This window comes from Colletotrichum siamense (assembly GCF_013390195.1).
Source record: "Colletotrichum siamense strain Cg363 chromosome Unknown KSG_Cg363_contig08, whole genome shotgun sequence".
NCBI classification, from domain to species: Eukaryota; Fungi; Ascomycota; class Sordariomycetes; order Glomerellales; family Glomerellaceae; genus Colletotrichum; species Colletotrichum siamense.
This window is the reverse complement of record NW_023501021.1, coordinates 173,099-185,910: the sequence shown is the minus strand read 5'-3', so window position 1 is coordinate 185,910 and position 12,812 is coordinate 173,099. Positions and strand designations below refer to the sequence as shown.

General features: G+C 54.9%; 1 protein-coding gene across 1 annotated transcript; it reads right to left on the bottom strand.

The window, feature by feature from the left end:
• Nucleotides 1-6,952: 6,952 nt before the first annotated feature.
• Nucleotides 6,953-8,471, bottom strand: BGBP (Beta-1,3-glucan-binding protein; the record flags this gene model as incomplete). Its single annotated transcript, XM_036643516.1, has 2 exons — nt 6,953-7,889; nt 7,942-8,471. The coding sequence occupies 2 exons, from the start codon at nt 8,469-8,471 to the stop codon at nt 6,953-6,955; spliced, it is 1,467 nt and encodes a 488-aa protein (XP_036490262.1).
• Between the last annotated feature and the right edge of the window lie 4,341 nt (nt 8,472-12,812).

The window sequence follows — 12,812 nt, the reverse complement described above, 5'->3', positions numbered from 1 at the left end:
TTTTTACCCGTGGCCCAGCTAGGCTGTCTAGCCTCGCCATGCAGCTTTTGAGCATTTCGCCGCCAAGAGGCCGTTTCTTTCAACATTCCCTGCTGCCAATGAGGTTCTACGCGGCGGCATCTCCAACCTGCCGTACCTCGTCCTCGCTAGAATCGCCAAAGAACCAAACCCACGGTTCGGGTCCGCGATGCCGCTCACTCGGGACTTGGGGATCGACATGACCGACCCCTACTGTCAGACCCAAACAACAATCCGTGCAACCCATCGCCATCTGCCCATCTCCCGATGCCGTGACGATACTCCCGCCGTTACCTAGGAGCCCTGCGAACCCTGCTCCGTACTTCCTGCTGCCGTACATCATATTCTCCGATGTACTGGGTCGACCTCGTCCACCGGACATCCCGTGCTGCCCTACACCTGAGAAGCATGTTTGCACCGCTGCCATCCAAGACGAAACACTTCATGGCCATTGGCACTAGTCAACGCCTTTGATTCAGCCAAGCCACCCTTCCGAACCTCATGCCATATCAGCCAGATTGCACAAGCACTCTCTCTTTCTCGCCCAACCCGCTACGGATATAGTCTGCGGCCCTTGATAACCACGCAGAGAATGGTGCCCGCCACCCCTGACACATGGCTCCCGCCCCGTCAGCGCCTGCCCGGCTGCCCATATCGAGTCAGATGTACCGAGATATCAATAGGACCAACTACGGCATGTCGGCCGGCCTGGCTCGCGGTTGCCACTGCCGGCTTCCCACGCTGCTGGGCTGCGCCCTAATACATCTCGTCTCGCGGCTGTTGAACCCAATTATCAGCCTCGCCACATCCTTTCGAGTCGGAAATGTACACCTCACTGCAGTTGGAACTGAGACCTCTGGGGGGACAACCGTCGAGGGGTTCGATGCTCATCAGACTTGGGGATTTCAGCCTTGGAGGTGACACCGTCTTTGTCACACATCAACTCTGATTTTTTCGGTCTCTACCCCTTGTACCAAAACCCCTCGAAAAACGTTATCTTGGCCAGGGCCATGAACGCATCCAGTCTGGTCTCAAGATGCCCTGGCTTGGAGCTGAGTCGAGGGTAACGGTCAAAAAAAAAAACAGTATGCTCGAATCCACGTACTCCCATATCTCCAAGCTACTGGCTTGGCAGTCTCCCCAATATTCAGGATGAGCAACGCCAAAGGTTGCACGATGCCTATTCAGCTTTCCCGAGTCCGCATGTTGACAGCTCTGGCTGGCTGGCCGAAAAGAACCACCCGCGCTATCAAACCACTAGGACACCCAATAGTTGCCGCATCAAGATGGGCCCTGTTGAGAAGCTACGGTCTTCGAGGGTCTTCCACATGGGGTCAGGCTCTAAGCATCGGACGGGCCACGCAGCTGCGGCTGCGGCTGGCTTTGCATGTCTACAAAAGATTCTTATCGTGCCTCGTCATATGCAAAATTGCAACCGCCTGATCGGCTCGTCGATTCCGGCGAACATCAGCGGCAATACCAGAGAGATCAATTTGGACAAAGAATTTGCATCGGGTTGCCGGTTGCGGAAATGCTCTGCGGCCGACAAAGAAAGTCGCTGACAACATTCATGAGACGATGACGTTTCGACAAAGCACCAGAATCTGGAGGAGAGACACTGATTATCGCGAATGTCGGGAAGCCAACGGCATCTTCAACGTACGACGGCATGGAAATGCGGTCGGTCTACTCTGCAGAGGGATAAATCGGATGACTACTCACAGGGGTTCACTTAGTGAGTAGGCACCCGCAATCTGAGAATCTCTGTGGTCCTTAAAGCAGCGGCGTGGCCCCGATGAGTGGCGCGAACAGGGGTTCGTCCATGCTCTCTATCTGCATATACTATCAGATGAGCAACGGGTGGCCGGCTAATTAGCCACAGGTACAAAGTCCCTTTTTTTGTGTGGCAGCAAAATAAGAAATATTATCAAGAAAATACACCACGCTAACAAAAATATTAGAGCAGAGCTTCTGGAACGCCCAGGTGCAAGTAGAGCCCGTGGGCCCGACTGACAAGGACGGCGCAAAGCCATGGTACCGCCGCTAAGGAGGGATGAGACGGCGGCGCCAGACCTGACTCCTGGGACGCTAAGGCTAGGAAAGTCTCAACATGCTTTGTCCGATGTCTCCCTCTGCGACGATGTAAGTCAACAGTGGACAGTACAGCCAACAGTATCTGCTTGCTCCGTATTCAGCTTGGTCATGGCCGTGTTGGCTCGCTGCGAAGTTCGGATGGACTTGAACGCTCATGCAAGCTTCAACGCAGAGTTCAACCCGCTTACTTTGACCTGCTCTCTTTTTCTCATCACTCTCCGTATCACCGCGACCGATTTGGTCCGTGATGAGATCGCCTGCAGCTTGCTGGCAAATTCAACACGGGTACTTGTGCTAGCCTTCTGCGAGCAGTTCTAGATGGCACGAAACTGGCCTCACGACAGAGCACGTGAGCACTCACGGCTGAAGAACCAAACATTCACGATGAGCTGGTCAAAGCGAAGGATATCCAATTGTGGCAACGCCACAGAAAGTACCATGCCAGATCAGGGCAATGAGGAACGTTCGGTCGTCCACTTGAGGTTGCAGGTGGCGATGCCGCTCAACGAACTTGTTTCACGCAAACTATGCTTGATATCGACAAATTGCATCATGACGGCGGGCCAGTAGGCTACTTGATTATGTGCGAGATTACGGCTGACGGCGGCGAGACGACATGCACTGAGGCCAGATTCAGGCCCATTATTTCCCCATTGTGATCGCTAAATCTTCCGGCCGTGTTGGCGAGCGGGACGAGATATGCCCACCTTCAGCGCAGGGCAAACGGACAGAATATTGGAAATAATGCACACGAAAAGAAAACCCATGTACAAAGTACCTCCCACCGGCGCCGGGGGTGGCTGTGTTTATTTTTGGGGGCGTGCAAGGCGCCATTTTTTCGTATTCATCAGTGGAGTTGCAGCGCGCAAGAGGATGCAGCAACAAACCCGCCAATCCGTGCTCTCCAATGCCACATACGCTCGCCACCATACCAGAATCGCCAAACGGCATCGACCAACCAGCCATTCCTTCGCCGTTCGAATCTCAACGGGAAGGGGCGAGGAAGCAAGATTTTGGTTGGTAGCGACCGTCGTGATGGTGGTGCTCAGATGGGACGTTCCGCGTTGTAACGGCCATGAGGCTCCGACTCGATAAGACGACACGCATACAGAAACAAGCACGCATAGTTGACACCACAGATGTCAGCTGTCTTATCAAGGGACGTTCTCACATTTGGCTACAATTGCTCAAGCCGAATTCAAGAATTACCACGGAAGCTTTTTGCAGAGGCAGGGGTTAGGAACACAACGCTCATTATCACCAACAGGGCCCCTGGTCTGTCCTGGCATTTAAGCTGATCACGGGCCACTGCTCCAAATATTGCTGACAGCAGCTGTCGCTCACCGACATCTCACCTATCGAAGTCTTCTTCGATAACATGCTTACAACTGCAGGTTCTTGGCCAATTGATTCACCAGACTCGGAGGAAGGATGAACCGTTCTCTGTAAAAGAAGGGATCAAGCTTTTCTGACACTGTCAGATTCTCCTGGCCTGGCCTGGCCTGGCCTTGACCACACGCTTCGCACCGCCTGCCAATCAGAGCCTTAGTTGCAGACATCGTGGCGTTCATTTTCAATTTCCACATATCGCTCTGAAAAGGGGTAGCAGATGCTAGCACGTCTTCTAAATCAGGGCTTTACACGCGGCTACTCTCTTCATTGCCGCCCGCCGGGCCCTTACTACTTGCTGCCTCTGCAAGAAAGGGGCCAGGAGATGAAGAGGCGGCTAGACGAGCGGTGGTTGCCGCCAACGAGACCAAGCTAGACCCAGAGTTCGCCAACAACCACGATAACGGGTTCTCTTCATCGCAGGATGACCATGGACGGCTTGCCTGTGGCGTCTGCTCCATCTCGGGAGCCCGCTGTAATGGGTCGGCCAGTCTAGAGCCAAGGGGACGGGTACGCGACGCTCATCTGTGGCATTCGCCGCGTAGATATTTTCGCATCAAGCCCCCTGTTTGATGAGGTCGTCCCGATGTCAGCCTTATCGAATTTAGCCAGCGCATCACTTATTCCCAGAACAGTCACAGCACCACGCGTCGCGCTGTGTTGCAGTGCCTAGACCGCGGGCTCAAGGACGACCGAACCGCCTTGACTGGGCTTAGCTGTCTACCGCCGACCGGTAGCACTTCAGTCGCCGACCCGCAAAGTGTGTCTTATCAAACATTCCTCGGCGGAATACCTGCAGTTATTGCTTCACGGCGCCGGGGGCCTCGCTGCCTGTCCGGCCGGCCCACTCTACACACCGACATGGGGGAGGAAGATTCACCGGCGGATCACCCGGAGGACCCAATCAGCCTCCACCTCCTTGCGACGTGTTCGTCGCCCCTGGTCTTCTTGCAATCAAGATGTTCAGTCACATCTGCGGAGGAGCTTTTTCCAGTCTGGTCTCCATCTCTCCCCGTCAGCCCATTTTTCAAGCTGAGGTCAGGGCGCGTTTCTCCATCGTTTCTGCAAACACCCAGCAAATCAAAAAGGATATTTCCGTCGGCCAAACAGCCAGCCACGAGGCATAAACATGCCGTGTTCAGGATAACAAACCAGACCAGAATGGCGAAGGAGAAACACGGGGAGTCTGTGGACCTCACTACGGCGTGATCAATGGTACGCGTTCAAACGACGGGGCGTAACATGTCTCCAAAAAAGAGTCTCTCGTCAGCGCTGCCATGCCATTCTAGTTGTTGAATGCGGCCGACGATAAGTTACCAGCGTAGGATTCTCAATGCTCCCTGCGGCTCTGACGAGAAACCCGCTCGCTATCAGAGCGGACAGGCAGGCATCTCTGTCTTATCGGTTGGTAAGCCTCGCTGGACGGGCTTTGACCGAGTCGCAACCGCATGCTACCAGAGCCTGGCTGCTGGTGGCTGCTGTGTAGATGCATTGCTGACAACTTGGAAGACATGCAACAAGGCCAAAGCAGCGATCCATCACGGAAAGAAACTGTCAACGCATGGGAGACTTGCCTTGAACCTGGCCAGGGTTGCACGAGGGATTCTGACAACCTGCCGACCGGCATCCTCGCCCGAAGTTCTCGATCCCTGACCCCCGGCGGGATGGCCGGTCCACCAGCTGGCAGGACCACTTTCCCATCAACAGGGGAGGGGTGTCCATCATCCACAATTCTTTCGGCCGCCGCCCGCCGCAAATCCTCCCACGCAAAAATCGTCTCCGTCGCCTGTTTGTAATTGTTCCCGCGAACTCGCTTGTTTCTTCTGGTCCGTGAGAAGGCCACAAATCCACGAGCTAAAACATTGGAGATCCTTCTCTCGCTCTCAAGTGGAATGTGGAACCGTTGCACATCTCCCATAAGCTTGAATTGTGCACCTCCGCTTTTTTGCGGATGCCGTCTCCCACGCGGCGGCGTCGCTTTTGGTTTTTGGGTGATCGGAAACACAGCGGGCACTAACACCATCGCGAGACTCCACACATCACCATCTACCTCAACCTGAAGCCAACTATGAACGACTAGTTTCCTCTAGCTCCGGAGCTGAGGAAAATAGTCCGACCCAGCGCATCATGCCCTGAAGCCCTGAAGCCCTGGAGCCCTGGAGCCCTGGAGCCCTGGAGCCCAGGCAAAAAAAACACCCCGATAACGCAAATCCCGACGTGAGGGGCGGCGAGATTGAGAGGGGGTCAGAAAGAACACCATACCCACTGATTCACTCCGCCCTCGAAAATCGCCATCTTGGTGTTCGCCGTGACCCAGAAGGGAGGGATACAGCCCCAATCAGTGAAGAAAGACATTTGTTTTACTATTCAGCGGGGGGTTCCTGCTTCACCAGCTTTCCCCATAGTCTCTAAACTCTATACCTGCCGCAAGACACGGTGTTGATCGTGATGAGACCAAAGAAACCCTTTTTTTTTTTTTTTTTTTTTTACAAACAATGGAAGAAGCAATTCCCAAGCCCATTGTATTATGTCTGTGACACGTGAGACCCAGCCAGATCTGCCTTGCGCAATCTCACCTCTGAGAGTCACCACGTCAAGTCAGTCATGCGCTTCTTCTGCAGGACTTTTGTCCAACTCGACGACAGTGGCGATGGCTATCAACTGCCAGTGCAGGTAGCATTGCATGCAGCGCGCACATTGATTTTCCCCGTATCCTCCCTTTCCCATTCGACAAGATCCGCCCGCAGAATGCTTGGCTCTGTTGTGTACAAAGACCAGCAACACCGCCGCAGGGCTGCAGTCCGAGAGGAGACATTTATCGAGTCCAGACCACACATAGTTTCGGACACACATCTTTGCGCCTGGTTCGCCACACAAATTTCTGCATCCCGTTTGCCTCGGCCGGACGCTGCGATAAGCCGTGCCGTGTATGTGTGGCATGGCATGCATGAAAGAATAAAGAAGCGGGAAGAAAGCATGGCTGTGACCAAGACCTCAGCGACGGCCGTATTGGATGACTGCATCGGCGATTTACCTGCCTTGAGTTGATATGCAGGGATAACATGCTGCTGCTGCAAGGCATTGGTGTGGTGACGCTCAAATTGACGGGACAACTTTTGATTGAATCACGGGTCTCATCTGAGGTAATGCGTAATAATCTTTTTTGAAATTCATTATGGTAGTAGCATGTTGCGACTCCGTCGTGGCTCGGCGGCGCAATTAATGTAATCCAAGACAAATGTCGTCAAAATACAGCCGGCATTGTGCCACCAGCGCGCCGAGCTTCCAAGGAAACATCCAGAGATTTGGTATTCCGAAATTCAAATGCCGTCCGTTGTGAAACCCATACCGCGCGCCCCTTCATCTATCCCAAAAATAGCATGTTCACCTTGTCTATATGTTCTTGATATTAGAAAGAAAAACAATTGTGTCGTACGGACGAGACGCCTTTTTACAGCTCCTCGTTACCGTCGCACTGCTGCCACATGGAGACCTTCTTGATGGTCATCTCGGGCTGCGTCCAGGTGGGGAACCACTGGTCGGTAGCCGTCCAGAAGTCCTTCTTGGCGTTGGGGCTGGTGTTGAGCCAGGGCTTGTTGGACTTGCCGTCCTCGAACCATCCGTTCGTGCCACCGACGGCGACGTTCAGGATGAGGTAGAACTTCTGGTCAAAGGGCGTGTTGGCACGGCCAGTCTGACTCCAGACGTCCGTCAGGCGACTGCCGTTGGAGTTGGCCTGGGGGAAGTCACCGCGCTGCCACATGGGCTCATCGAAGTTGGTGTACATGACCTGCAACAGACGGCTGTTGACGTATGTGAAGAGGTACTTCTGCGACCATTCGAGGCCGAAGGTGTTGAAGTTGTCGCCGTAGGTGGTGTGCAGAGCCTGGCGCTTGTTGTTGGTCCTCCACCAAGCGTCGTTGGCTTGGTCGGGACCCCAGTGCAAAGCAGAAGACATGATGTTGTCGCCACCCTGCTCGTAGGTCCAGTTGTTGCCGCGAGACTCCATGATGTCAATCTCGCCAGACGCAGGCCAGGAGCCGTAAGTGTCTTCGACAGGCATCATCCAGATGGCGGGCCAGAGCCAGTCGCCCTTGGGGAGCTTGGCAACAACCTCGACGCGGCCGTACTTGATGGTGGCACCCTTCTTGGTGTTGAGGCGGCCAGACTTGACAGGAGGGACGATGGTGGAGTTTCCAGCGGTAGTGTTGGTGGCAGCCACACAGTCAGAGAACTTGTCCGATGTGCAGGTTCCATCCTTGAGCAGATCAACGACAGTGTCCTTCTCAATCATGGTGTTGTCAGTGAGAGTGGGCTTGATGACGAGGGCACCATCCTGGAAAAAGATGTTTTCGGCGTCGGCGGTTGTCCACTCGAATTCGCCATTGCTGAGAGGTTGTTAGTGATTGAGAGCTTGATTTGAAGATTGATGCGACATACCCGAAGCCACCAACGTTGACCTCCTTGGTCCAAACATTGCTGTCAAGGTTGCCAGAGCTGAAGTCCTCAATGAGAACAGGGCAGTATTGGTGCTTGACGACACTGTGAATACCGTCCCAGATGAGGAAACCGGAGATGGCCAGACCGAGCAGGATACCGACGATGGGAATGATTGTGACCCATTTCTCCTTGGGATCGGCCTTGTCCAACCAGGGCTTCTCTACGTCCTCCTTGCGAATGCGCCTTGAGTGGAAGTAGCGCTGGGAACGCTCGTCGAAGCGGGTGCCAATGGCGCTGGAGGAGCCGAAGCTTGATGCGGGACGGGAGACGGCTGGTGTGCCAAAGGGGTTTGTGCCCATGCCGGGACGTTGAGATGCTTGAGACTCGACACCATCGTTGAAGGGATTGCGGCTGTTGTTGGTCTCGGGGGTGCCTGGGCGCATAGGAGTGCCGGCAGCGGTGGTCGCTTGCGAAGGCTGACCGGCGACCTGGCGGGAGAAGTATTGCTGATTGTATGAATCCTGATCCATTGTATATGAATTGTGAGGTGGGATTGGGTTCGAGTATTCAATTTGGCAGATGGTCTGCGGCAGACTCGTTTGAGCTGCGGTCCCTCGAAGCAATTAAGCGCTGGGACAGGTTGTAGCGAATGTGGTGGTTGTTGGAAAAGAGCGAGTGGCTTGACTGTCGTCGTGGATGTTGGTGATTATTCCCTCAAGTACCTGGCGAGGACTGGAGAGGAGAAGGGATAGATATTACTCGCAACGGACGAGGTGAAAGGAGGAGAGAAAGAAAAGAGGTTCGGAAGAGGCGCGAAAGAAAGGCGAGGCCGAGTAGGTAAATGGGAGCTGGAGGTGGTGGCTTCGGCCAAATGAACCTGACCTGGAAGAGGAAGGATTGGACGCAGCTCTCTACCTTAGGTACCTACCTAGGTGAAAGGCACCTCACGCCTGGGAAGAAAGCACAAGCAGCGACAGACAGCTACAGAAGGAGCTAAGATCAGTAAGGCCAAGTGCGGGACGGCGGGACGGGTAGGTAGGTACCTCAACCTTGTACCTCCACAGGCGCCTGCCCCGAGGTACCGCAGGCGCACTGCACTTGTCTTCAGTGGGCGATGGCTGTGACGGCGGCGCCGGCTTGGTCTGGGCTGTCCGCAAACAGCTCCCTCCCGCCATGAACATGGACACCTCTCACTGCACTTCAGCGAGTGTCCCCTTTTCAGCGCATGGCAAGCGGCCCCTTGATGCTGATGGGGGCAATCTCCCACCAGACGCTGCCCTTCTAGCGCTACTGGCATCAGCTGGTGGCGCTGGATTACAGGGGCTGTCAGCTGTAGAGAGGGGTTCTTCCAGCGGTCACTGCGTACGAATACAGTATCCCCTGCTGAGTCTTGTCGTCCCTTCTTTCTCGTCCCTCGCAGACGACATGAGACGATGAACCCCCCCTTCTCACTCAACCACACGGGGGAGTGCTTGAGTTTGGGTCCGGCGCCTCTTAGCTCAGCCAGACTCGCAAGCTCTTTCTTTCACCAATATTCCACATCGTCAGTTACCTTACTGCTTGAGGCGACTGACTGCCACTCGGCACCCAAGAGTCATGTTCGGCCTCTCTATCTTTCGCCCACCCCCATCACCCCCGAATCAGCCGAGTCTGCTGCGTTCTGGCCGCGTCGTTTGTCCAATATTACCACCCAACTGGTTTTCACGATAACGCATCAAAGAGCTATCACGACTCTTGCTCTCTGTTTCGGCCCTCCCCGTGCGGCTGGCTGGCTGGCCTGTGGACATGCCTGTGGATATGACGGCCGACTTCACGACAACACATCTATCCAAACCTCACTATTGGCACTCTGCAGCAGCCGGAGCTCTCAGCCCTGGAGATAGTGTCTGGAGCATCACTCTTCTCCCTCAGTCGGGCCTGCAAACCCTGCCCGTCCCGCTTCCCGTCTTCGCTTCACTGGCGGGATCCGACTTCAGTCTCCAGTCTCCAGCTCCCTCTGCTCGCCCGCCCCGGTGCCCAGGAGCCTAGATCATGACGAAGACAACACTCTGGGGCCCAGTGTACAGACAGACAAGCGCTCATTGGCTCACAACACCGCTGAAAAGCAGCAAGAGATGTGCCCGGACTGCTAGCTCTGTGGCGTCCATGCATCGGCCACCTTAGCTCAACGATGCCCTTGTACCTGCATAAGACCCCTGTACAACATACCTTGCCCTTCCCTGGTCCCTGGCCCGCCGGTACACACGATAAGAGATGCTACCTCTTTAGGACTAAATCGTCAATAGCGTCCTCCAGTACGGCGCCGGTCTGTCAAAACCCGTCTTGGCCGACTCCTGCTGCAATTTCCACAATCACGTCAAGACGTGGTGATAGCGTCAATGCTCAGCTTGATCCAGATCCGGCCAGGAAACAAGGCCCACCGCGCGTCTGTTACCTCAAGTTAGCTTGGCATACGGCATCCAGAAAAAGATTCTGCCTCTGCAGTCAGACGCGATACGAGACAGAGGCAACAACGCCAGCTGCCGCACAGAGCTGAGGTCAAAGCAAAGTAAACCAACTCAGGCCAGACCAAGGCAAATCCAGCATCACCGTTGCCTTCAGGCGAGTGAGCCCATCTCCGCTGCTGCTCACCAATGACTACGAACCGGTCCACCTCTTGGTATCGAGGCTCTTGCGGCAGTGATAAGCTATCTGCACTTGTTCAATACGAGGATGTGAGAAATCGGTCAAGCACTGGTTGAACAAGACTCGAGATCATCGACAGCCGATGTGACTGCTACCCAACTGCTTGTAACATTCGTCCATCTGAGCCGCGCTTTGCCCCAGCAGCTCGGGCGACCCGGTCGAAGCTTAACCAAAAGATCAGCATCAAGGCTTCTTCGTCCCGAATATCCTCCCAAGCGACGTGGCGAACAACAGCCCGAGTACGTGATCGGCGTTGGAAGCGCCCTTCCCGGCTTTGCCGTAGTACCATCCGTGAAGCTTTCCAGTTGGGCTTCGACGCGAAGCGACGTCTTGATCTGCACCGACGCCAGGCCACGCACTCGAATCAGAAAGCTGGTCCTAAGATCGACGCCTCCGGGAGCGTCCCGGCGAAGCGGTGGGAGCCCTTCCTTTGTCCCCGTCTTTGACAGGTACCCCCACTCAGCTGGATATCTCGGCGAGAGTCCTCCATCTTTGTCTGTTTCGACATCGCCCAAGGTTACCAGAACGGTTGAGGTCACCGCCTGAGTTGCGGCAGTAGCTTCCGTGGGAGTTGGCACGTTGATGGCATGTATGGCGCAGTCAGCCATGGAAGCAATGCAGCTGCAAGTGTAGGTGCAGCCGCAGTTGGCAGACAGCATTGGTTGGGATGACGGGAGCCCTTCGCAACTTCCGACAAAGGCTCTGCCACTGGCTGGAAGGTTGCCAACAATGCATGCAGCACGCATTAGCTCTGCGAGGGCAGACATGTTCTCGAGCGGTGGCTGACGAGCTGCATCGTGGCGAGCACGAACGAGCACGTTGTGGCATCAACAATGCTCCGATTTACCCGTTTAGATCGCCAGCCAGTTTGCCTCTGACCATTGACGGTCCAAGTCGTTGAGGCCAAAGTGCATTGCTCATTCTTGGCTTTCGCACCTTGTCCTCTTGATGCTTACTAGACCGACCCATCAACTCGGTTTACACGCAGGGCTCAGTTACAGCACAGGAATTGCGTGCCTGTTGCACTGCAAGAAAACTTCCCGTGTAGGGCAGCATGAAGATCATGATCATGGGATCAAGCCAAATGATGCCTTCCATTACCGAGCCGTCAAGGTGCGTCGAGACAGACGGACGGGACTACTCCTTCGCTTGTTACCAAGTGCCGTCTTACCGATACCACATTGCCAATTCAAGCTTCCTCTTCAACGTTGCATCGTCTGTCTCGCCTGTCATCACCAACTGCAAACTCGCCTACAACCACATCTCACGTCGTACATCATAGCGCCTCCAGTGCCATCCAGTCGGTCGTCGAGAACCAACCCCAACCCCGCTCCCGACTGACCCCTCCATCCATCGTATTCGGCCCTAGAGCCGCTTCTCCCAGCCAGTCACCGCTGCATTTTCCCCCGCCGTTTATTTTTAAACAAAGATTCCCCAACCCTCCAAACGCCTCTTTCTCCCATGTCCAGCACGTCAAGCTGCTGTTGGTCGGGACTCGGGGGCGTGGTGGAACGTCGTCCAATCGAGACCTTCTTGCAGCACTCGCTGTGTGTTTCAGTTGAGGCGAGCCCTGCTTTGATACGAGCGTTGAGAAAAATGAAAGATGGGTGAACGAGACGAGGCCGCGCGCCGTTACACGTTATCTTTGTCTTTGCCGTAGACGAGGGCCAGGATGCGTTGATATCTTCGTGCTGACGGTTCTGCATGCCTGCCAAGGCATTTCGTTTTCATTACCTAGGATTCTGTGATGCGGGCTCTCGGCAAAGTATCATGCTGTAAGCAGGCAGGGTTTGGCTGCATTGCATTGAGCGAAGCAGCATGGATAAGGTAAGCATGCATTTGCCACGGCTTGCCACGACTTGTGAATCAGGTTTTTTCCCCTCTTATCGCATTGTGGTATCGGGTGATGTTGGTCGCTGTGAGAGGCTGGGTTGTGCTGGCAGGGCATGGAGGGGTTTGTATGCAGGTCTGAGGCGCGGGAGGTTAAGCGATGCTCGCCCGGTCTGTGAGGACGGGGGTCGAGGGTTCCGTCTCCCGAGTGAGGTAGAAATTTCTTGATGCCTTGGCGGTGCTGCTGTTGCGGTGTCGTGCTTTGTGAACATCATTGGTTCCATTGCTGAGGTTGATTGAGGCTCTTGCGACTTTCACTTGATACGTCCATTTGGCGGGTGATTATGCCTCAGACC